General features: G+C 27.6%; 1 protein-coding gene across 2 annotated transcripts in view; it reads right to left on the bottom strand.

Moving 5' to 3' along the window:
• LOC122499132 (hepatocyte nuclear factor 4-gamma) overlaps positions 1-25,034 on the bottom strand; it is a 118,019-nt gene that overhangs the window by 80,204 nt on the left and 12,781 nt on the right. Inside the window, exon 1 of one of the 2 annotated variants that reach the window (XM_043607263.1) lies at positions 17,728-18,802. The exons of the other annotated variant lie outside the window; for it this stretch is intronic. Coding sequence (XP_043463198.1) covers positions 17,728-17,740 — 13 coding nt within the window. The 5' untranslated portion in view covers positions 17,741-18,802. Of the gene's footprint in view, positions 1-17,727; positions 18,803-25,034 lie in introns of those variants that run through there. 2 annotated transcript variants of the gene reach the window in all.

The following is a 25,034-nucleotide window of genomic DNA, read 5'->3' as shown; positions in this document are numbered from 1 at the left end:
TATTTTGGGAGTCAAAGTAGGGTCTAATCGTATTAGAATTAGACCATACTTTACTACTCCTAACACTCAATAGACCCTGAAAATTCAGGGTGAAAGTAGGGCTTAAATTTCGACTCGGGAATTTTGTATACTATTTAAAAATTATTATTAATTATTATTATTAAGATATCAATTGGTAAATAAATATTAATATTTATTTAGTGTATATTATTCTTTTTTAATTATTAATTTATTAATAATAATAATAATAATTATTATTATTATTATAAAAAAATATTAAATTAAAAATAAATATTAAATATTATTTTTTTTTATAATAATAATAATTATTATTATTATTATTAATTATATAAGATTTATATAAATAAAGTTAAATTATACATTATTATTTTTTTCTTGCACAGTGTCAAATAATTGTTTTCAAAGTTCAAGAGTTTCGTTTGTCTGAAAAATTTTTAGTGAAAAGAAATGTTCATTAGGGTGTAATAAATATTTATGCCTAGTAGTTTTACACTAGGATTAACTGTTTAGTAAATATGTATTATCAAAAAACTATTTTTTGTCAAACGCGCGCGACTAAACACAAATAACCTTGAAACTCCAGCATTACCAACTCAAGAGTTTAACGTATGTGTTGAGTTGGTAATGCTGGAGTTTCAAGGTTATTTGTGTTTAGTCGCGCGCGTTTGACAAAAAATAGTTTTTTGATAATATTTACTAAACAGTTAATCCTAGTGTAAAACTACTAAGCATAAATATTTATTACTACCTAATGAACATTTTTTTCACTAATAATTTTTCAGATAAACGAAACTCTTAAACTTTGAAAATAATAATTTGACACTGTACAAGAAAAAAAATAATATATATAATTTAACTTATAAAATTATCATAAAAAATATTTTAATAATAAATAATTTATAAATATTTATATTTAATATTGTTCAGTGCACACGGTAATAAAGAAAGTGAATATTGTATCAAGATTGACCGAGTCTTGAATCGAACATGGGACGAACATTGGTGTCCCATGCTGAACAAATATTGAGTGACGCGCCGTATATACAGAATATACGGCGCTGGCATTGAAATAGTAGATTAGGCGAGGTGCCTTCCAGCCTTCTGTGGCCGAGCGGTTTAAATGCGTGCGTTTAGGACTTCCGGTATGCGTTAGGGACGGGGTGCGTGAGTTCGATCCCACATGCGAGCGAATATTTTTCATTCTTTGTTTTAAGCGTTATATAAAATAATAAAATTGTGTGTTGTGTGTTGTGAATAAAAACTTGTGAAAATGTTTGTAAATAATGTTAAAAAGTCTGCTAAAAAATCGAGAAAAAAATGTGTCGATTAACAGAAAAATTGTCTTTTTTTACTAATATTATTTTTTTAATATTACTATTTCAAATGACATTTATTGTTAGTAATATATTATTTATATGAAAATAATATAATTATTATAATAGTAACTTATTTCCAAACAAACGCATATAACATGAATAAAAATAATATCAATAATATTCATTACTATAATAATAATAATAATTATTATTATTATTATTATTATTAAAATATTATTATTATATACAATTCATATATTCATATTATATTGAATGAGCGCGAGAGAGGCGTAAATTTGGGAACAGTGGAAGCAGCCTTGTTTCAGTCCTGCATTAGGGTTCCGCAGCATTGATTGAACATTGAACGCCAATCTACAACAAAGACTGGAGCGTCAGTCTTAAATAAGTGTTACATTATAGCTAGAAGCAACCTTCGTTTCGCCGTCCCACCAAGGCTTGATCAATGTTGACCAAGCCTCAACGAAGGTTCCGTAAAGCCTGAATCCAGCGTCAGTTCTCGCCTGGGAAGTGTTATTCAAATAGTTAAAAATTCCGAAAACGTGCTGTGTGAAAAGTTGTAACAAGAAGAAAGATAAACACAACACTATGACTATTACTTTTTGTTAACTTTTAATACACTTCATGCTACAGTTTACACATTTTTTTGGTTCTAAAACTTTTTTTTTAATAACTAAAAGATGTTTAAAAATATAAATTTTTATATTTCATATTATATTTGTATAGAATATATTTTCCCGTGTTTACGTGTTTAGATGCGCATAAGTCCATGTGGTCTATTGCGGCGAAAACTTTTTTGAAAGTAAACGCCTGACCATACATCAGCTGAGTGACTCAGCATTGCCATACCTCCACTACCGAAGTTTTACACCTCCTGTCTCTAGTCTTCTTGCATTGAGCACTAAATTCTGCAATATGGTACAAAAATAGCACTAATTGAGCACTAATTAATGGTATAATTCAAATTCATTTTTATGAAAGTGGTTCGGCCAGCTTCACAGACCTTAAATATTCTACAGGTGTATAATTCGATCAAATAAAACATTACTTGTAAATATTGAATAAGATATTTAAAAAATTCTGCTGAATATTTATAACAATTTTTAATAAGCATTAACATGTGTAGTCATTCAGAAAATTGCAAATTATAATGTTTTTCAAGTTTCCTTCTACATATATATTTTTTTAATGTTTTTTTGTCACAATCTTTTGTATAAGTTTGCAATCGGATTTTTTTATTAGCGACATATTCATAGCTCCGCAATTACTTATTATCATAATCGCTTTATATTGCCTTGATCCAGGGTCACATCTGCGTAAGAAATACAAAAAGAAGACTTTTTTTAAAAAAATAAATAAATAAAAGTAGAAGGTACTTTTTCATAACATTATGTATATATATAGTTAATCGTTGCTTTCAATGCGTTTACCTCGATATAATATATAAAAGACCGAATAATGAAAGTGATTAAAAGTAATTAATAGCACGGAATTAGTTTTTAGAATTTTTACCTTTTCTACTTCTATTTTTATTTTTCTATGTACAATAATATTATAATAAGAAATGCGCTGAAAAAGAAGATGATTTAAAAGGCAGTCGATTGAATAGTTACAGAAAGCAATAAAGATATATTGGAATAGTTCAAATTGATACTTTTTAGAATTCTGTTAATAGGAGTTTGATATTACATCATGTTTAAAATTGCTTGTGTCATGATACGTCAGCAATATATTGAGAGAAGATCATATCAAACTCGTGCAAGATTATAGACACAATAGACGGGTTTTATTATTAGAAGTAATAACTGTTTTTAAAATCTATAAAAATGTATACAAAAAAATCTATCTTATATTAAAATCGTGATTAAAATAGGTATAATAGTTATATTTAAAAATTTTTGAAAAATGATTTAGTTTTCTTAAAATATTTTTGTTATCAAATTTTTTGTATTAAATAAAATCTTTCCATTATGTAGTAAAAAAAATAAATGTTCTCGTTTGTGTTACTAATCACGTTGAAAATTATATTTTTCCGGAAAAATCGTGTTGATCGGGTAAAAAAAATTGAGACTAACGAGGAACGATTTCCTTTGATGAAAAAACGAATTGCAACAGATTAAGCGACATTAAGAGAGGCGTAAAAGGTAATCTTTGCTAAACTTGGGAGTGTGTGCTGGACGCTAATTATGAAAATAAATGCACTCGATGGGAATTACCGACGACTAGTATAATCAAAAGCAAGCGACACAGAAGTTAATTAAAAAAAAGAGAGAAATCTATAGGTCCCTCGACCCTTTGCACATTATTGCCCTCCCTTATAGTTTGCCTACATGGTGAAAGTGCCCTTTTAAGATCCGGAGCCTCAATTATTCACGCACGATAATTGTCAATGTATTTACACAACTTTACAAGTTATTTATTTAAACCTTTTTTTATTCTAATTATTATTTTAGATTTATTTTTAGATATTACAACTACCTGTGTGGAAAAGTGGTGTTGGCCCACGCGGGTGATCCAGGCGAGGCCCCTCATGGAAACGACATGCTGATCGATGAGGGCGCCCGCATGGGCGATCCACGAGGGCGCCCTCGTCGGCCCTCGCGTTTGCCCTCATCTTTGCCCTCGACTTACCCTCGACTTTATTTTTCAAAATTAAGTTAATAAAATAATTATTTATTAATAATAAACAAGTTCAATTATTAATAAATAACATTGTTACTTAACGATTTTTACTTTTTTTAATTAAGGGGCCGTTCATAAACTACGTCACACTATTTTGCATAATTTTTCCACCCCCCCCCCTACCCACGTCACAAATTTTACATGCTTTAGCGCCATTTTTTCTACAGAACGCCACAAAAAATGAATTCCACCCCCCTCTAAGGCGTGACGTAGTTTATGGACGGCCCCTAAATCGTGACAAAAAAAAAATCTGACGCACGCGGGTATAGAACCTACGACCTACAGACTACCAGACAAACGCTTTACCACTGCTACGGGACCTACTTGAAAATTATTTTTTTATTGTAGGTGACTTGCTGACTTGCTTTTGATGATTCAATAAAACATTGTTGACACTAATACACCATAACAAGAAAGGTGTTTTTCATTGTTTAAAATCATTATAATCATTAATTTTTGTTATGTAAAAAAATATTTTTTGTTAGGACTTAGAAATTTTGCAAGTCAATGATGTGGGCGATCCATGCGGGCCCCTCGCGTGGGCCCTCAAGGATTTGCCCTCATGTGAGTTTTATATTTTTTAAAAAGTAACATTAAATATTTGTTAAAAACGTGTTTTTCATTGTTTAAAATCATTATAAACATTAATTTTTTGTTGTAAAAAAAAATTTTTTGTTTGGACTTAAAAATTTTTGCTGGTAAATGATGTGTGCGATCCATGCGGGCCCCTCGTGTGGGCCCTCAAGGATTTGCCCCCATGTGAGTTCAATATTTTCAAAAAAATGTAAATAATTTTATGTGAAATATGTGTTTTTCATTGTTTATAATCATTCTAAACATTAATTTTGAAGTAATAAAAAATTATTTGAGGTTTGGATGACTTAGAAATTTTTGCAAGTCAATGATGTGGGCAATCCATGCGGGCCCTCGGCGTGGCCGTCATGGATTTGCCCACATGGATCAGCACTCGTCGGCCTACGCCGGGTGCCCTCACGTCGTGTGGGCTTGATGGATGGGGGCTTTTTCCACACGGGTAGTGTAATTTTAATTAACAGTTTAAAATATTCATGAGAATCTGAAAAAGACAATTTGAGGCTTTGAACCCTTAAAAATCCTAAATATAAATAAATCCTTAAATATATGAATGATTACTGATAAGTAATAATATTATTAATTAATAATAGTTATTAATAAATAATAATACATTTTCTGGTAAATAATAGTAATAAAATTAATGGTAAATAAAATTTAATTTTTTAATAATAATTTTAGATCTGTTTTTATCATGTTTAAAAAATTGAATAATTAAGTAAATAAACATTAGATTAATTTGTATGGCAGTGCGCATTTGGTTAAATAAAATTAAAATTTGGTTGTTTGAAATAAATTTTTTTCTATAGGAAATATTAAAGATTTTTCTTTTAAATTCTTAGTAAATTTGAACGAAATCTTAAATTATCATTAAACACCTATTCGGTTTAGAGTGTTCAAATATTTTATATTTTCAAGGAAGAAGCACTTAAGTATTGGCCTCGGCAATTGTGGATATACCGAATAATGTACATATGTATATACATGGGCAAAAATACATGTCTTTTAGAATATATTGTATATATAGGACAACTTACTACATTTATAATCATGTATGTCAGTATGTGTATTTTTTTAATTTGCTTTCTAATTTTCAAATTATACACGGAGAGACCGAGATTACTAATTTTTGTATAAAATCACACTAGAATTTACTATTTTCACATTGCAACCACCGGAAATAAGGGGACTTTTTGTATTTTTTACTATTTTCTACACTAAGTCACTAATCCCGACAAATGTTCACCAAATTAGCAATGTTTCTTACTATTTCGTCCAATAGTTCCAAACAACTGTAGTAAACTCAGAAGTATTGTGTACGTAAAATTACTATAGTCGTTGTAAATGCAGAAAGAAAGAGTGAAAAGAAAAAATACGGATTTTTGTCGCCGGTTTCCCCGTCAATTCTTGACTAATGGAGACAAACTGGAAGGATTTTTACATACACAGACACACACACACTTATATATTTGTTGGATAAATATTTGAAGACACACACATGTTTATTTCACTTATATGTATAGACGCGGTTAACTAATACACTAATACACAACTGCACGCACGACAACGAATTTCACTGAAAGCATACATCTTTGTTTCCTTATATATTGAATGATGAAAATTTACAGCACTTACGAGAAAGCAGTTCACTTTTAACAACTTATTATAAGACATAGTTCTTGGGACAGGAATAAATGCAAAATTTATTAATTTTCAATGGTCAGTTTCTGAGATAACGAACGACCTACGTTTCACTTTATATTTAATTATTGTAGATAATATCCAAATTTATTTTACGTACGCGAAACATAGTCACTGTCAATGATCGGATGGCATCGGCTCATTTACGGAGATTGACGAGGTTAGTAACCAATAGAAATGCAGGCGCCATATGACTGCACTCGCTAGCCACACTTGCTCACCAAAAATTACTACAGTGGATCGTAGGTTTTAGTGGAAAATGTTTTCATTTGTCAGATTTTGTGTAACGAAATTAGAGAAAACTATAATCAATTTTCGCTACATTTACAACTCTTACACAAAATATTAAAACTTGCTATTTCAATGTAGCAAATTTATCTATTTCTTTTGTAAATTTATCTAATTCTGTAGTACATTATGCTAAAAGTCCCCTTATTTCCGGTCATTGCAACCGTTTTTAGTAATTTTTACGAATGTGGGTCTCTCCGTGTATCATATTTTAATTTATTGTATTTTTATTTAATTTTTTGATTTAATTAATTTATACTATACACTGAAAAAAATATATTTATGGTACTGCCATAAATATGGCCAATTCTCACATATTATATTGGTGGATATGGAACTGCCGTACAGTATTGCTGTTTTAGCCATACGCAGTGTAGAACAGCCATATGTATGTGAGAGACAGTAATATGTATGTGGAGAACACCAATACTGTATTTTAAGAACAGCAATACAGTATTGCTGTTTCAGCTATACATCCTAACCATACTTGTATGTCAAAATTGACATTATCATTTTTTCAGTGTATATATATTATTATATATATAATAAATTTATATATTCAATTTAATATAAGGAACGTCGGTATATTACGTAACGCTTTTTTAAATATTGACCCCCCACCCCTTTCTCATGTAACGAACGGTTAAATACATTAGAGCCATTTTTTTGCTAATTGAAACAAATAGTTTGACTCCTCACTCTCTCATTATGTACTACATAATATATGGGTGATCCCATATAATATATAGTAAAAATATCATAATTTAGTTAATAATTCAACAATGTTGAGTAAGTTTTGTCCACTATATATACACACACATTAGTTTCTAAAAGTCAACTTGAGTATGCCATGTTACTTACATATGGTTTTGTAATGTTAAGTACAAGTTGTTCATAAATGGAAAGAGAAAAAAAAGAATATTGTATACATATATACGAAAGGTCTAACCAAGCCTTGACACTTACCACAAGGCAGGTGACAACATGTCTTCATAAATTTCTTTTTTATGTGTTTTACGAGCCCATTTTACTGATACTTATGTGTTACTTCTTTCTTGGAAAATTACGGAAACGATTATTAATGAATTTTCTGGAAATTTGATTAATTTAATGTAAAAATTGAAATCCTTTTTCTGAATAATTAAAAATTCTGAAAAACTTTTTTGTAATAAGGAATTGGAAAGTTGTTGATTAGGAATAAATTTTTATATTTCAAAAAATTTTTTGAGATGAGTGATAGTTTTAAGTAGGAATTTTCTCATTCTTGATAGTTAATTAGTAATAATTACTTGATAGTTAATTAGAAATAATTACTTGATAGTTAATTAGTAATAATTACTTGATAGTTAATTAGAAATAATTACTTGATAGTTAATTAGTAATAATTAAATTTGGTAGTTTTAATTGTTGGTAGCATAATTCAGTGGTAGTTTAAATTCGTGGTTGCTTAACTCTGGTAGTTTTAATTTTCGGTATCATAACTCAGTGGTAGTTTCAATTTAGGGTAACTTAATTTATTGGTACACTGCAAAAACAAGTGTCTCATTTTGAGACTTTTTGTCCCATATTTGAAACACATAAGATGTCTTAGTCCACATATTTGAAACAGATATGTGTCTCATTTTAAGACGTTTCAAAGTGTCTTACACATTTAGCAATGCATTTTGAGACACGAAATGTGTTTCGAGTATCCGTCTCACACTAAGAAGACGTTTTACGTGTCTTATACGCATTGAGTTACCTTTAATGTCTTAAAATGAGACACGAGATGAAATTAAATGTCTCAATATAAAACAGATTTTGTATCTCAATGGTATAAACACTTAAAGGAACTCATTTTAAGACACGAGTGAGATACCAGTTTTTGCAGTGTAGTTTTAATTTATGGTAGCTCTATTCAGCGGTAGTGTTATCTCATGGTAGCAAAACTCATTGATAGTTTTACTTAATGGTAGCATTATTCCCTACTTGTTTTAACTAACGGTAGTATTTTTAACCGGTGCATAATTCAGAAGTAGTTTAAATAAAACTTAATAATAATTAATACTTGTTAAATGTTAAAAGTGAATAGTTAATATTTGACAGTTAATAATTAATAGTTGATACTTAATATATAGTTGACAGTTAATAGTTAAAAGTTAATGGTTAATATTTGACAGTTAATAGTTAATAGTAGTTCAATAGCAATATTTTTAATATCAATAAAACAGTTTTGAATGGTTATTATCTACCCAATGGGAAATGCCAGTGTAGTGCCGATTTTCACCACTGGCTTAGTACTCAGAAGATTGTTCGGCGTAGTCTAGCCGAACCTCGACAATTAGTGCTGGCGCAGTACAGAATTTTTGTTTCGCCAATGCTTGGACAAGCCACGGCGGCAAGTGCTGGCTGAGTATAGAAAAATTGTTCACAACGCTCTTTGCCAACATTGCTTTTTTGACATAAACTTGAAAAAAATTATAAAAAAAGTTTATGAATGTTTATAAATATAAATTTATTGAAAAAATTAATATTTTACTTTTCAGTTGTTCATTTTTTATTCTTATTAAATTTAATAATAATAATTTAACATAATTGTCTAATTTTGTAAATAATAAATTATTTAAACAAATTAAAATTCTAAACAAAATTTAAACTTTAATCTCAATAATAATTTGGTTCCTATTAAAATACTATTATACTTCTTACTATGAATAAAAAATTTATTTTATTTGAATTTATTATTTCTAACGTATCCCTATTTTTTTCTCACCTTTGACTCAATAATTGTATGTCTGAATGATACTAAGATATTAATACTTTACTGTACACATGTGTCGTTAGCATAGTGGTTAGAGCGTTAGTATGTTAGTCCGTAGGTCGTAGGTTCGATTCCCCTCGTCAGCAATTTTGTTTTTTTTCATAGGTTTGCGATATTTCTAGATTGCAATCGTTAGGTACTAAAATATGAAAATCTAATGCACACTTACTGTAATTGTTTATTATTTAATTTTTAAATGTTATAAACAATTTTTTTCTACTTCATTTACTATATCCATTGTTAGTCTCCATCTTTAATACAATTTCGGAGTACTGCGCCAGCACTGGCAGTACTGACAGCTACGCTGACAGACAGCACTGGCATAACTCTGGGATGATAACGCTGTCTAACGCTGGCGAAGTACTGCCTGCCAGTGCTGGCTGAGAATATTGCCGCAATAAATGCCGTATTGTTGATAATTAGTCGTAAATTAATAATTATAAATAATTTAACAACAAAATGGTAAATAATATTTATAAATAGTTATTATTCATAAAATATTTCTCTTAAAGAAATTGTATTAAAGATGGAGACTAACAATGGATATAGTAAATGAAGTAGAAAAAAATTGTTTATAACATTTAAAAATTAAATAATAAACAATTACAGTAAGTGTGCATTAGATTTTCATATTTTAGTACCTAACGATTGCAATCTAGAAATATCGCAAACCTATGAAAATAAACAAAATTGCTGAAGAGGGGAATCGAACCTACGACCTACGGACTAACAGACTAACGCTCTAACCACTATGCTAACGGCACATGTGTACAGTAAAGTATTAACATCACAGTATCATTCAGACATACAATTATTGAGTCAAAGATGAGAAAAAAATAGGGATACGTTAGAAATAATAATTTGAAATAAAATAAATTAAAGTAAATTTTTAATAATTAAATTAAATTACTTTACTTATTGCATTTAACATTTTACGTAATTCTTAAATTACGTGGTAATTTTTTATTAATTTTTGCTTCCTCATGAGGAAGCTTTGCATTTGTGACGATTTTCAATCTTTCAAAAGAAGGTTATCATTTTCATCTATAACATATGTATATTCAATTCTGAGCAAATGTCCAGATGTATGTGTGTGTGTATGTGTGTGTGTGTATGTCACAAAAATGGTGTACAAATTATCTCATACAAATTTTGATGGATTGTCCTGAAATTTTGCAGGTTTATTGCAGTCATTAATACCTAAAATCTGATACAAGGATTTTCAAAAATATCTACAAAATTTTTTTTTATACAATTTTTTTAAAATTCAGAAAAAAATTTTTTTTGTATTTTTTGAAATAATTTTTTTATTTGTTAATATTTTTATTAATTATTCTCAAAATTACATTCCTGACAAGGAAACGAATCGATTCATGTATACTAAGTATATATTTTATCAAAATTTATAAAATTAATAAATATTTTTCTTTTTTACAAAAAATTCAAATATATACACCTCAAGTTTGGCCTAGAAGTATATGCCCCCTTTTCTTTGGGCTTAAGAATACGGCCCTGAAAATTGGTGACGTAACGTGACGTCACCTAACACTTCTGAATTTGGAGGTTATGCAAAAACATAACACTACTGAGGACATAACAGTTTGGAATCTAACAGTATGGGGACCTGACTGTAATATTAATATTTTGAAATGATTATTCTATCATAAAATAGAAGCAATTGGCAAATGAAAGTGTAAATTTTACCAAATATTTATACAATAACTTATAAATGATTTATATAATTTTATTTTTAACAAATCTTCTACACGAACCCTTTCGTACATAGTTTTTCAAAAGTTTGCAAAACCGCAATTTTTATATATTGAGGAAGCTAAATGGTCATAAAATAAACAACTTGTTTATTCATAGTAAGAAGTATAATAGTGTTTTAATAGGAACCAAATTATTATTGAGATTAAAGTTTAAATTTTGTTTATAATTTTAATTTGTTTAAATAATTTATTATTTACAAAATTAGACAATTATGTTAAATTATTATTATTAAATTTAATAAAAATAAAAAATGAACAACTAAAAAGTAAAGTATTAATTTTTTTTAATAAATTTATATTTATAAACATTCATAAACTTTTTTTATAATTTTTTTCAAGTTTATGTCAAAAAAGCAATGTTGGCAAAGAGCGTTGTGAACAATTTTTCTATACTCAGCCAGCACTTGCCGCCGTGGCTTGTCCAAGCTTTGGCGAAACAAAAATTCTGTACTGCGCCAGCACTAATTGTCGAGGCTCGGCTAGACTACGCCGAACAATCGTCTGAGTACTAAGCCAGTGGTGAACATCGGCACTACACTGGCATTTCCCATTGGGAGTTATTCGCTTTTCATTTATATTCAATTAGGTTTATTTTTATAAGTGTCATCTATTTTTAGATAACCTTTTAATGACATTTTTTTCCATTTTTTTAAATTAATTACTTATAATTAGTCGAGAGTGACAATTTTACTGAATTTGTAAAGTGTGTGCAAAATTAATAGAAGACGTTTTGAAGATTTATATTAGAAATTTTTTTTTCATTTTGGCAGATGGGAATTTGCATATGTATATATATTTCCAAGGAATTGCAAAGTAGAAAATTATTTGAAAGTTATATAAAGTTGTAACATTTCGCAAAATGATTTATATCGCTCATTTGGTCACGTTTTATATACACATGTGAGTTGTATAAAATTATTCTTTTGACGTATTAATTCATCTTTTTATTAAATAGTAAATAATTGTAATAATATTAATAATAATAAAAAATAAAAAAAATAATAATAATAACAATAGTAATAATGGTTATAATAATATTGATAGCAATAGTGATAGTAATAGTAATAATGATAGAAATAGTAATTGAAATAGTAATAGTAATAGTGATAGAAATAGTAAAATATTAGTAATAGTAATAATAATTAATAATAATTATAAGTAATAGTAATAATAGTAATAGTATTAATGAAGATTATAATGATTTTAAAAACATAACTAATAGTAGCAATAATAATAATAATCTAAGGCTCTAATAAACTTTTAATTTAATTAAATTTTATTTACGTATAATTAAATTTAAATTAAATTAAAAAATAAAGATTAGAAGAACTGTCGAAAATGTAGGAAATGTTTCACGGTAAATTTCAACGTGGCATAACGAATCACTTTGAGGTTTATGTATTATTTATAAGCACTTGAAGACGTCATTTAAAATTCCGACTCTGGCATTGAAGACATTTTTTTTTGCGTTAAGTTGTAAACGCAGCGTGTCGTTTTATTTACCCTGGCGTTAGAATGAAATTAACATGATCAAATACTTTCATGCACGAATCTTTAGGATTGAAAGTTATAACAATTATTTCTCACTCATGATTATATCATTTTGTAACGTTTTTCTTTTTTGATTCTCATTAAAAATATTTCATCTTTTTATATCCTGTTAATTTGATACTTAATTTTTCACATCTTTAAATTTTGTAATTAATTTTTATTATCAATTATTATTACTACATGCAATAATGTACCAAGTGCTTAAGTTTTATCATTATTGCATCGGCTCTTTTAGCAATTTAATTTTGATTTACATTTTAAAGAGTCCAGTTATTTTTAATTTTTGTTTTGTTTTTCGCTCTGTATTGTTTTGTCTTTTTTTCTATTTATTTTTATTTATTTTTTTCTGCTTTTTAATGAAAAATCTATTTTGGGGAAAATAGGTAAAATTATTTTGTAATAAAAAAATGTGAACGTAATCAAGAAGAATGATTGGATTTATTGGGCAAGTGCATGTTGAAACGTTGTAATGATTGAATTCTTGGTTTCTTTTCAAGTGATATAATCAGTTATCAACCTTTCATGTCTTTGATAGCAAATATTGTTGATCAATCACTATATGTTGATCTTCAGATAACGAATAAACAGCGAAAAAGTTTCATTTTTAAATTTGCAAAAATCTTTTCTGTGCAGTTTAGAATATTAGATTTTTTATTCATAAAATTTTTATCTTGGGTTTTAAAAGGAATTTTTGAATTGATAACGAAGAAAAAGATCCAATTCAATGTTGAATTAAATAAAATTTGTTTTCTGCCAAAACAGTTTTTTAATGTTATTGTAATTTTACATTTATTATTATTATAAGAAAATAATTAGTATATAAAATTAACAGAATTTTCTATTATGTAAATAATTAATTTTACGGAATTATATTCGATAATAAACTTTTTTTTAAATTTGTTATAATCGGAATTCTTTAAGAAAGAAGTATAAAATATATTTTTCCATTAAGATTAAGAAGAAAAAAATTTCTGAATTCTGTAAATGACTCATTCAGATACATTAAAATTCATTTATATTTTTATGTTTTAAAATTTCTTTTCTCTGTATATTATACAAAACATTTCAATTGCATTTTAATTTTTATTGTGTCTGTTTTTGCTCATATGTTTATAGTAAATTTTCAATCGTAAAGATTCGATATTTTTTCCTCCCCCCTTCTTTTTTTATTAAAATAAAAAGAGAGCATAGTTATAATAGCAATGAAATTTAATGTTGGAAAAAATTTCTTTTTCTCTAACAATAAAAAGTCATTGAATTGACAATATTTATTATTACGATTCTTTAAAAGATAAATGTGTGAAGTATCTTTTTTTAAACCACATTATCATTCTTAATGATTATTTTTCCATCATTATTATTCCGTACTATTTTTACTGTTTCTGTTGACATTCGCAAATGAAAAATCAGTTTTTAGTTCAATTGTTCGTTAATTTAAATTATAGTCTCGGTGAAGAATTTGATGATAATTTTTGTCTAGTGGTATTTTTAATTGGTTTTTTAGACGTAGTTTTAAATTGTATTTTCGTTTTTTTTTATTTTAGATTTTATTAATAGGGATTCCTATAGGTAGTTTTACCTATTTAGGGTCAGTTGGGGTAAATGTAAACGGAATATCTATTTTTCACGAAAAACATTAGTTTTTTTTGTTAAAAGGTAAAACGGACGGATTTCTTTTGCATGAACTTGTTACTAGAGTTCCCTAGAAAAATTTGATGAAATACAAAAAAATATTGATGCACCTGAATCGCCTAAAACTGACTGCTTACATTTACATTTCTTTTTTGCATTAAAAAATAACTTACACTATGGCATTGCCAATTGTCAAAATAAAATATTGGCAATACTCAGAACATCTTGTAGGTGAGCTGAGGTAAAAATATTGACGTCGTACTTATTTTTTAATTTGTAAATTTAGCTGAAACATCTACTGTTTACATTTACCCCTTGTTTACATTTACCCCAAATGACCCTATTCCTATTAGAGGTAGTTTTTATGAATAGTGGTTTCTATCTAGTAGTATAGTATCTTTCAAAAGTTGCTCTTATCAGAGGTAATATTCATTAATAGTGGTTACTATAAATGGTAGTTTTAAGGTACTTATCTAAAGTGGTTTTTACTAATATAGTACTTTTTATAATTTTACTATCAGGGGTAGTTTTTTAAAGTATCGGTTTTTATCAGTGGTAGTTTTTACAAATAGTGGTTACAATCTTTAGAAGTTTTTACTAATAATAGTTCTTATCAATAGTATAGTCATTACTAATAATTGTTTACATCATTGGTAGTTTTTATAAACAGTAGTAATTATCCATGGTAGTATATATCAATAGAATTTCCTAATAATGGTAGTTCTTATAAATTGTCCTTTCAATTTATGTCAGTTTTTATTAATAGTAGTTACGAATAGTAGTTTCTATAATAATTATTTTCTATCTATGATAGTTTTTAAAAATAGTAATTTCTATTAATGGTAGTTTTTAAAAATAATAGTTTCTATTCATTGTAGCTTTAAAAACTTGTAGTTTAAAGAATAGTAGTTTTTGTCAATGGAATTTTTGAAAAATAATAGTTTCTATCCATTGTATCTTTAAAAAATGGTAGTTTATACCAATAATTATTTAAGTCATTAGTAATTTTTATAAATTTTAGTCTATATTCATTGTAAATTTTACTGATCGTAGTTTCTTTCATAAGTAGCTTCTATCTATGTAGTTTATGTAAATAGTATATTCAGTAGTTAATGTTTACAATTATGGTAATTGCAATTATTGGTTTTTTTTTAAATATTTTTTTTAGGTGGTTCTATAATTGGAAATTTACTTATTGTTTGCGGTAATTTCTTTGGATGATTCATTTTATATATTTAATTTTGATAATGGTAGTGAAGTATAGGTGGTTTCTGTCAATGTTAGTTTTCGGTTAAGTAATTTTTTTATCGATTGTAGTTTCAATGAATTGTCTTTTTTATATCAATGGTAGTTTTAATTATTGTTTTAAATTACATCAATTGTGTTTATTAGTATCAATTGACATTACTCGTAATAGTTAGATTCACTAGTAGTAATTTTTACTCGTAATAAGTTTCTTGAAGTAATCGACTTCATTTGTTGTAATTAAGTTACTGGTAGTGAATATTCTTACTCGTAGTAATTATTTTTACTAGTAGTGATTAAATTTACTTGTAATTAAGTTTCTAGTACACGGAAAAAATAAATTCTGTAAGAATTCCTGAATTTGTTCCATAATTAAGGATTTGTGCAAAGTTCCAGAAATTTTTAGAAATTCAATGTAAGTATATCTGAATCGTTCCGAACTAATTACGAAACGGTTTTTGTGAGACTTTCAAAATCAGCATTGCAAATAAATTCCTGGAGAAATACAGGACTGGTCTATAATATTATCGAAATTTTGTAGTAGAAATTATATTTCTTCTAAAATAGTATTTACAAGCGTCTAAACAAGGAGAACTCCAGTTTGAATTTTATAATAATTCCCGAACTTCATCGAAAGAAAAGATGTGCCGACCCCGTTTCTCACAAGCGCTGAATAAAAGTAAAATCTAGTATATAAGAGACTTCCCAGGTCCCTACAACCAGCGTGCGATTCAATGCGTCGTGTATTTGCGTTTATTTGTGTATAAATTATGTGTGCGTTAGAATACATGTAGGTAGCTATAAGTGTATTATGTATGTATGTATCACTGCAAAAAATGGCGTCTCAAAATAAGACGTTTAGACGTTTATAAACGTCTTATGTAAATAAGCGTCTTATTTGAGCGTCTTAAATGAAAAACATAACCTCCAAATACATGCATTTTAGAAGGCAAATAAGACGCTTATAAACGTCTTAGAAGTGACCACGTAAACGTCTTAAACCAAGACGTTTTTTTTTTACAGTGTATGTGTGTGTATCCTCCTCAACCAATCACAGTTCGCGTTGCTTGACGAATGTCGATCAAGTATATACGCGTATACACAACTTCTTTTTTTTATTTTCTTTGCTACGGAATTGTTCCGGAACTATTCTGTAGCCCTTATAAGAGCTTCTTCATATATGAAGCGACCCTCTGAATTTTTCCCGAACTCATCGGAAGTTCTACCGTCCAGACTATCTGAAATACTCAGCCGCTACATTTCGTAAAAACTATCACATAAATACCGAGTTCTTACCATATAATTCCTGAATATCTATTTTGAAAGTTCGACATATCTTCCAAATAACAGCTCTATAATAATTACCGACTTTTGCTCATATCCTCAATTTCGGAACGAATTCAGGAACTATTTCCGAATTATTTTTTTCCGTGTAATAATTAACTTCACTTTTAGGAATTAGGTTACTAGTAGTAACTAAGTTAGTATTAGTAACTAAGTTACTAGTAGCAAATAAGTTACTAGTAGATATAAATCACTTGTAGTGATAAACCTTGCTCGTAGTGATTAAATTTACTTGTAGTAATTTGGTTTCTAGTAGTAATTAAACTCACTCAATTAGGTTACTAGTAGTAACTAAATTACTAGTAGTGATTAACTTTATTTGTAGTAATAAAATTACTTGTAGTGATAAACCTTGCTCGTAGTGATTAAATTTACTTGTAGTGATTAGGTTTCTAGTAGTAATTGACTACACTCGTAGCAACTAGGTTATTAGTAGTAACTAAGTTACTAGTAATGATTAAGTTACTTGTAGTGATAAAGCTTACTCGTAGTGATTAAATTTACTTGTAGTAATTAGGTTTCTAGCAGCAATTAGGTTACAAGTAATGATTAACCTTACTAGCAGTGATTAATCTTACTCGTAGTAGTTTCTTTTACTAGTAGTAATTAACCTTAATCCTATATAGTAATTATATTTGCTACCAGTAATTAATTTACTAGTAGTGCTTATGTTTATCAGTAGTGATTAATTTTTGTCCCTAGCAAATGGAACTTGCCTTAAAAAAATGTTAGATTTGAAAAAAAGGAAAATAAAAAAATACGATACCTGCGAGTCCCATGTCAACTTTTTCGTTTCCCAATGTTACGGTGGTAATTTGAAATTTGAATCCCCGTTATCCACTGGGATAATAGACGAGGATGGAAACTTTTTCGAGCGGTTCACTGACACAAAAACGTTTTGCGGACCACACAAAATAGTTATTCGCATACCCTTCACGCGTCATGCGGGATTCACGTTACCAAGCAAAAATAACTTTTAAGACGAGAACTATCTATCTATCTATCAACAACTTAGGAGTAACATTTCAGTTAGACGATTTTTAACTGGCAATATATTTTACTGGTTAGTAGTCCGTGTTTAGAGAGAGAAGAGGTGGGGTGTCGCGGGGGTTGAAACGTGACAACAAGCGCGACATCTATGTGGAGGATTTTTAAATTGGAGAATTTCTCTCTTTTTTTATTTTATTTTATTTACTATAAAAGAATGTGGCACTGGTAAATTTTAAAAGCGTGGGAACAACACTTGTGTGTGAAAGGCACATTTTTCTTTTTTGGTTTTATTTTATATTTTTTTATCTTTTTGGACACTACACAAAAATCAGGTGTGAGTCCTGTGTTTTAAGCGTAAAGAAATGAACACCATTTTTGTAAGAAAAAAAGGGAAAAAATTTTTTTTCTTTTTTTTTTTTTGTCGTTGTGGTTTGCATACCAGACCTCAACGACGGTCTGGTGACGACTGGGAAACAGCTGTAAAACTCGAATATGTTTTGCCCGCGCGGAAAGCAGCACACACCAAGCTGACACCAAGTATCTCTTGTTGTTTCGAGGTGGGGGAAATGAGCTTGTGACTTGAGAAAGAGAATTGGAGAAGTATAGAGAGTACCGAAGAGTCGAAGAATATGTGTGTCTTCTTCGCTTTTTGAAAGTAAATTTGGTGTAACTATTTTTAATTAAATATTTTTTTACTTTGTTTTTTTCTGGTCTTTTGTATACTGCGGTTTTTCTAGAAAATGTGGTGGTTTCTTTTTTTTCGAGAAATTTCCATGCTTTCCTTTTACATGCGGGCACATGGCGAGAAATTCATTCTGATTGGACATCGCGGAGTTAAATTGACAATTAATTTTTTTATTCATAACTATTGGATATTTTTTAATTATTATTATTATTGAGTATTATAAATATTTTTAAGATTACTATTACTATTACTATTATTTTTATTATTACTATTATTGTTTTTTACTATTATATTACAATAATCTTATCACATTTTTTCCAAATGAAACTATTCGGTCGTAAAGGTTATGTTAACTACCCTTGCAAAAAAAAAAATAATTGGATTTGCAAAATATATTCAAACTTTGCACCTTGGAGCGATTTTTTTATATTTAAACTATAAAAAGGGTTCAGGAAAAGTATAAGAATATTAATGAATTTGTTTACTTTATTAAAAAAAAAGACTTTGAGCGTGAAACCTGAATTACTTCTTACGGACATGCGTTTAACCGTCTCGGAAAGTGAAAGAGGTTTACGAAAAAAGGATTAAAAAAGACACGCATTCATACGTGAAAAAAAATCGTTCACTCTAGGGGAAATCACGTGTTTGCTGCATGCTGATATAGATTATAATAATTAATATTATTATATTAATATTATTTTATTTATTACTTCCTCATAGAGGAAGTATTGTAATACCAAAATTTTTCGAGTTCGATTTTTTGACATATCTTTATGTTATTTGACCTCAGGAGTTCAAAAATGACATTTTTAAAAAATGTCATTCCGTATGTGTGTGTTTGTGTGTAAACATCACATTTTCATAAATATCTCGAAATCATGAAGAGCTTCTGGGTTGAATTTTTTTTTAAATTGTAGATCTCACCTGCGGACATAAAGTGAGAGTACTTTGTAATAGATTAATAAAGTTTAACTAAATTTTTTTTTATTCTTAATTTTGCAAAAAAACGTTTTTTGGCCATAACTTTAAAAAAATGTTACGACACCTATAAATGTTTTTCCATAATTTTGTAGAGTTTTTTTAGACGCATCTTTTGAGCCCTAATTCAACATTTTTCGTCCATATTAACCGGAGTTATTAAACTTTTAAAAATCAAAAATTTTGGAAAATAAGACTTTTTTGAAAATTTTGTTAAAAAACGTAGAAGTAATTTTAAAATTATCGTTATCAACTTGTAGAGCATTAAAAAACGCTTCGATTGACCTATTTTTGAACCTAATTTGATAATAAATTTCGAAATTATTGGTATTTTAAAAACCAAAAATTGTGAAAAATGACATTTTCACAACTTTTTTGTTTGAAAATTTTTGTTTAACTATTAAATTATTGTAACTATCTTGTAGGGTATTTAAAAATAAATTGATTGTCTCAAAATTCAATCACTTTTACCATATTTATAAAGAGTTATTCATATATTTCTATTATTTTTATCTCCATGAGGAAGTAAAGTGTTCATGAAATGAGCACCAAAATTATAAAAAAAATATACAACTTGGCAGCGGTTTTTTATTATCATCAATAATAAAACAGTTGCTATCGTTAAATTTATTTTTTCATTTTATTACAAAAGGACATTAATTTCTAAATAAAATATTTAATTTTATTAATCGGGTTAATATTAATATTTTTTTATAATGATAAATTAATTAGGAAAATAATTTTTAATGGAGTGAAAATTTAAAATGAGGGGAGACAATTTTTTGAACACACGTTTTAAAAGTTTTTTTTTATTTTTGCAATTTTTTTTTTTACAAGTTTTAATTATAAATTTTTTTCTAATCTTATCTTATCGGTTTTAACCTTCGTTGCTATGGACTAAAAATGGCAAAACGATGATTTCTTAAAAAATAAATCGCTGAATTATAAATTAAATAATGATTTAAATTTGGATTGCTTACAACATCGCGAATTATTTTGCTATTCGATTAATAATATTACTACTGATAATAGTCATAGTAATGCTAGTAATAGTAGTAATAAAAACAGTTTAATAATAGAAATAATAATAAAAAGAATAGTAGTATTAAAATAGTAATAGGAATAGTAATAGGAGTAGTGATAGAAATAGTAATTGTAATATTAGTAGTAATAAGAATAGTATATAATAGTAATACCAGTAGTAATAGTAATAGTAATACTACCCAATGGGAAATTTACAACTGGCGTAGTACTGCGCCAGCACTGGCAGCACTGGCGGCAAGGCTGAGAGCCAGCACTGGCATGGCACTGGGATGATAACGCCGTCTGGCGCTGCCGAAGTACTGTCTGTCAGTGCTGCCAGACAGCGCTGGCGCAGCACTGGACCAGTGCTGGCTGAGAATAATGCCGCAATAAATGCCGTATTGTTATTAATTAGTCGTAAATTCATAATTATAAATAATTTAACAACAAAATGGTAAATAATATTAATAAATAGTTATTATTCATAAAATATTTCTCTTCTTAAAGAAATTGTATTAAAGATGGAGACTAACAATGGATATAGTAAATGAAGTAGAAAAAAATTGTTTATAACATTTAAAAATTAAATAATAAACAATTACAGTAAGTGTGCATTAGATTTTCATATTTTAGTACCTAACGATTAGAATCTAGAAATATCGCAAACCTATGAAAATAAACAAAATTGCTGACGAGGGGAATTGAACCTACGACCTACGGACTAACAGACTAACGCTCTAACCACTATGCTAACGACACGTGTGTACAGAAAAGTATTAATATCTCAGTATCATTCAGACATACAATTATTGAGTCAAAGATGAGAAAAAAATAGGGATACGTTAGAAGTAATAAATTGAATTAAAATAAATTAAACTAAATTTTTAATAATAGAATTAAATAACTTTACTTATTGAATTTAACATTTTACAAGTGATAATTTTTTAATCATTTTTTATTCATAGTAAGAAGTATAATAGTATTTTAATAGGAACCAAATTATTATTGAGATTAAAGTTTAAATTTTGTTTATAATTTTAATTTGTTTAAATAATTTATTATTTACAAAATTAGACAATTGTGTTAAATTGTTATTATTAAATTTAATAAAAATAAAAAATGAACAACTGAAAAGTAAAATATTAATTTTTTCAATAAATTTATATTTATAAACATTCCTAAACTTTTTTTATAATTTTTTTCAAGTTTATGTCAAAAAAGCAATGTTGGCAAAGAGCGTTGTGAACAATTTTTCTATACTCAGCCAGCACTTGCCGCCGTGGCTTGTCCAAGCTTTGGCGAAACAAAAATTCTGTACTGCGCCAGCACTAATTGTCGAGGCTCGGCTAGACTACGCCGAACAATCGTCTGAGTACTAAGCCAGTGGTGAACATCGGCACTACACTGGCATTTCCCATTGGGAAATGCCGTATTGCTATTAATTAGTCGTAAATTCATAATTATAAATAATTTAACAACAAAATGGTAAATAATATTAATAAATAGTTATTATTCATAAAATATTTCTCTTCTTAAAGAAATTGTATTAAAGATGGAGACTAACAATATGGATATAGTAAATGAAGTAGAAAAAAATTGTTTATAACATTTAAAAATTAAATAATAAACAATTACAGTAAGTGTGCATTAGGTTTTCATATTTTAGTACCTAACGATTGGAATCTAGAAATATCGCAAACCTATGAAAATAAACAAAATTGCTGACTAGGGGAATCGAACCTACGACCTACGGACTAACAGACTAACGCTCTTACCACTATGCTAACGACACGTGTGTGCAATAAAATTTTAATATCTCAGTATCATTCAGACATACAATTATTGAGTCAAAGATGAGAAAAAAATAGGGATACGTTAGAAATAATAAATTGAAATAAAATAAATTAAACTAAATTTTTAAAAATTAAATTAAATTACTTTACTTATTGCATTTAACATTTTACGTAATTCTTAAATTACGTGGTAATTTTTTAATAATTTTTTATTCATAGTAAGAAGTATAATAGTATTTTAATAGGAACCAAATTATTATTGAGATTAAAGTTTAAATTTTGTTTATAATTTTAATTTGTTTAAATAATTTATTATTTACAAAATTAGACAATTGTGTTAAATTGTTATTATTAAATTTAATAAGAATAAAAAATGAACAACTGAAAAGTAAAATATTAATTTTTTTCAATAAATTTATATTTATAAACATTCATAAACTTTTTTTATAATTTTTTTCAAGTTTATGTCAAAAAAGCAATGTTGGCAAAGAGCGTTGTGAACAATTTTTCTATACTCAGCCAGCACTTGCCGCCGTGGCTTGTCCAAGCTTTGGCGAAACAAAAATTCTGTACTGCGCCAGCACTAATTGTCGAGGCTCGGCTAGACTACGCCGAACAATCGTCTGAGTACTAAGCCAGTGGTGAACATCGGCACTACACTGGCATTTCCCATTGGGAAATGCCGTATTGCTATTAATTAGTCGTAAATTCATAATTATAAATAATTTAACAACAAAATGGTAAATAATATTAATAAATAGTTATTATTCATAAAATATTTCTCTTCTTAAAGAAATTGTATTAAAGATGGAGACTAACAATATGGATATAGTAAATGAAGTAGAAAAAAATTGTTTATAACATTTAAAAATTAAATAATAAACAATTACAGTAAGTGTGCATTAGGTTTTCATATTTTAGTACCTAACGATTGGAATCTAGAAATATCGCAAACCTATGAAAATAAACAAAATTGCTGACTAGGGGAATCGAACCTACGACCTACGGACTAACAGACTAACGCTCTTACCACTATGCTAACGACACGTGTGTGCAATAAAATTTTAATATCTCAGTATCATTCAGACATACAATTATTGAGTCAAAGATGAGAAAAAAATAGGGATACGTTAGAAATAATAAATTGAAATAAAATAAATTAAACTAAATTTTTAAAAATTAAATTAAATTACTTTACTTATTGCATTTAACATTTTACGTAATTCTTAAATTACGTGGTAATTTTTTAATAATTTTTTATTCATAGTAAGAAGTATAATAGTATTTTAATAGGAACCAAATTATTATTGAGATTAAAGTTTAAATTTTGTTTATAATTTTAATTTGTTTAAATAATTTATTATTTACAAAATTAGACAATTGTGTTAAATTGTTATTATTAAATTTAATAAGAATAAAAAATGAACAACTGAAAAGTAAAATATTAATTTTTTTCAATAAATTTATATTTATAAACATTCATAAACTTTTTTTATAATTTTTTTCAAGTTTATGTCAAAAAAGCAATGTTGGCAAAGAGCGTTGTGAACAATTTTTCTATACTCAGCCAGCACTTGCCGCCGTGGCTTGTCCAAGCTTTGGCGAAACAAAAATTCTGTACTGCGCCAGCACTAATTGTCGAGGCTCGGCTAGACTACGCCGAACAATCGTCTGAGTACTAAGCCAGTGGTGAACATCGGCACTACACTGGCATTTCCCATTGGGTAGTAGTAATAGGAATAGTAGTATTATTAGTAATGATTGGAATAGTAGTAGTAATACTACTAGTATAGAATAGTATGAGTAATGTCAGTAGTATTAATAATAGTAGTAATAGTATAGTAATACTCATAATAATAAATGATTAATATAATTGAACGCTAGATTAGAAAACAAAATAAAAAGCGCGACTTGATTTGCAAATTTTAAAATGTCAAGGGAGATTTATGTTTCAAAAATAAATCTAACGAAAGAAAATAAACGACTGACATTTCGAGATAGAAATTTTTGAGAGATCCTAACGTATTATATACATATATCCTTTAAAAAACTTTCTAATAATGATCCTGATTGACGTCACAGTTTTTTTGAGGACTGGATCCTCATTAAATTCGCAATCTTACACATGCAAAAAAATAAAGAAGGAAAAAAAATGCGAAAGATGAAGCAAAAATAAAAAAAAATTTTTTTTAAAGTATTTAGCAAGTCATGTATAAGAATCCAGTTCTCAGCTTCTATACGTATATATAAAATTCTTCTAGACACATCATCAAACAAGTAAACGACATTTCGAGGTTTCTTTTTTACACTCGCATCATCGCAGAATCAATAATATAATAACACTATAAAGCAATACGCTAATTTTTGTAGAAAAATTTAAATTTCAGTTTTGCAATGTGTAGGATTTTTTTTCCTTGTTTGAATATAAAGAAAAGTTGACTAAAGAAAAATGTTTATTATTTTAATTTATAATATAATGGATGATTATGTTATTTTAGTATTTTTTATTATAATATTTATTCTAATAATATTAGAAGATTATTATTAACAAAAAAATATTTACTATTATTATTATTATTATTAGGGTAGGGTGGGGTATTACTA

This window comes from Leptopilina heterotoma, unplaced genomic scaffold (assembly GCF_015476425.1).
Source record: "Leptopilina heterotoma isolate Lh14 unplaced genomic scaffold, ASM1547642v1 Lhet_100, whole genome shotgun sequence".
Taxonomy (NCBI): domain Eukaryota; kingdom Metazoa; phylum Arthropoda; class Insecta; order Hymenoptera; family Figitidae; genus Leptopilina; species Leptopilina heterotoma.
Note: the sequence above shows the minus strand (reverse complement) of the source record. Positions and strands in the feature narration are given on the sequence as shown.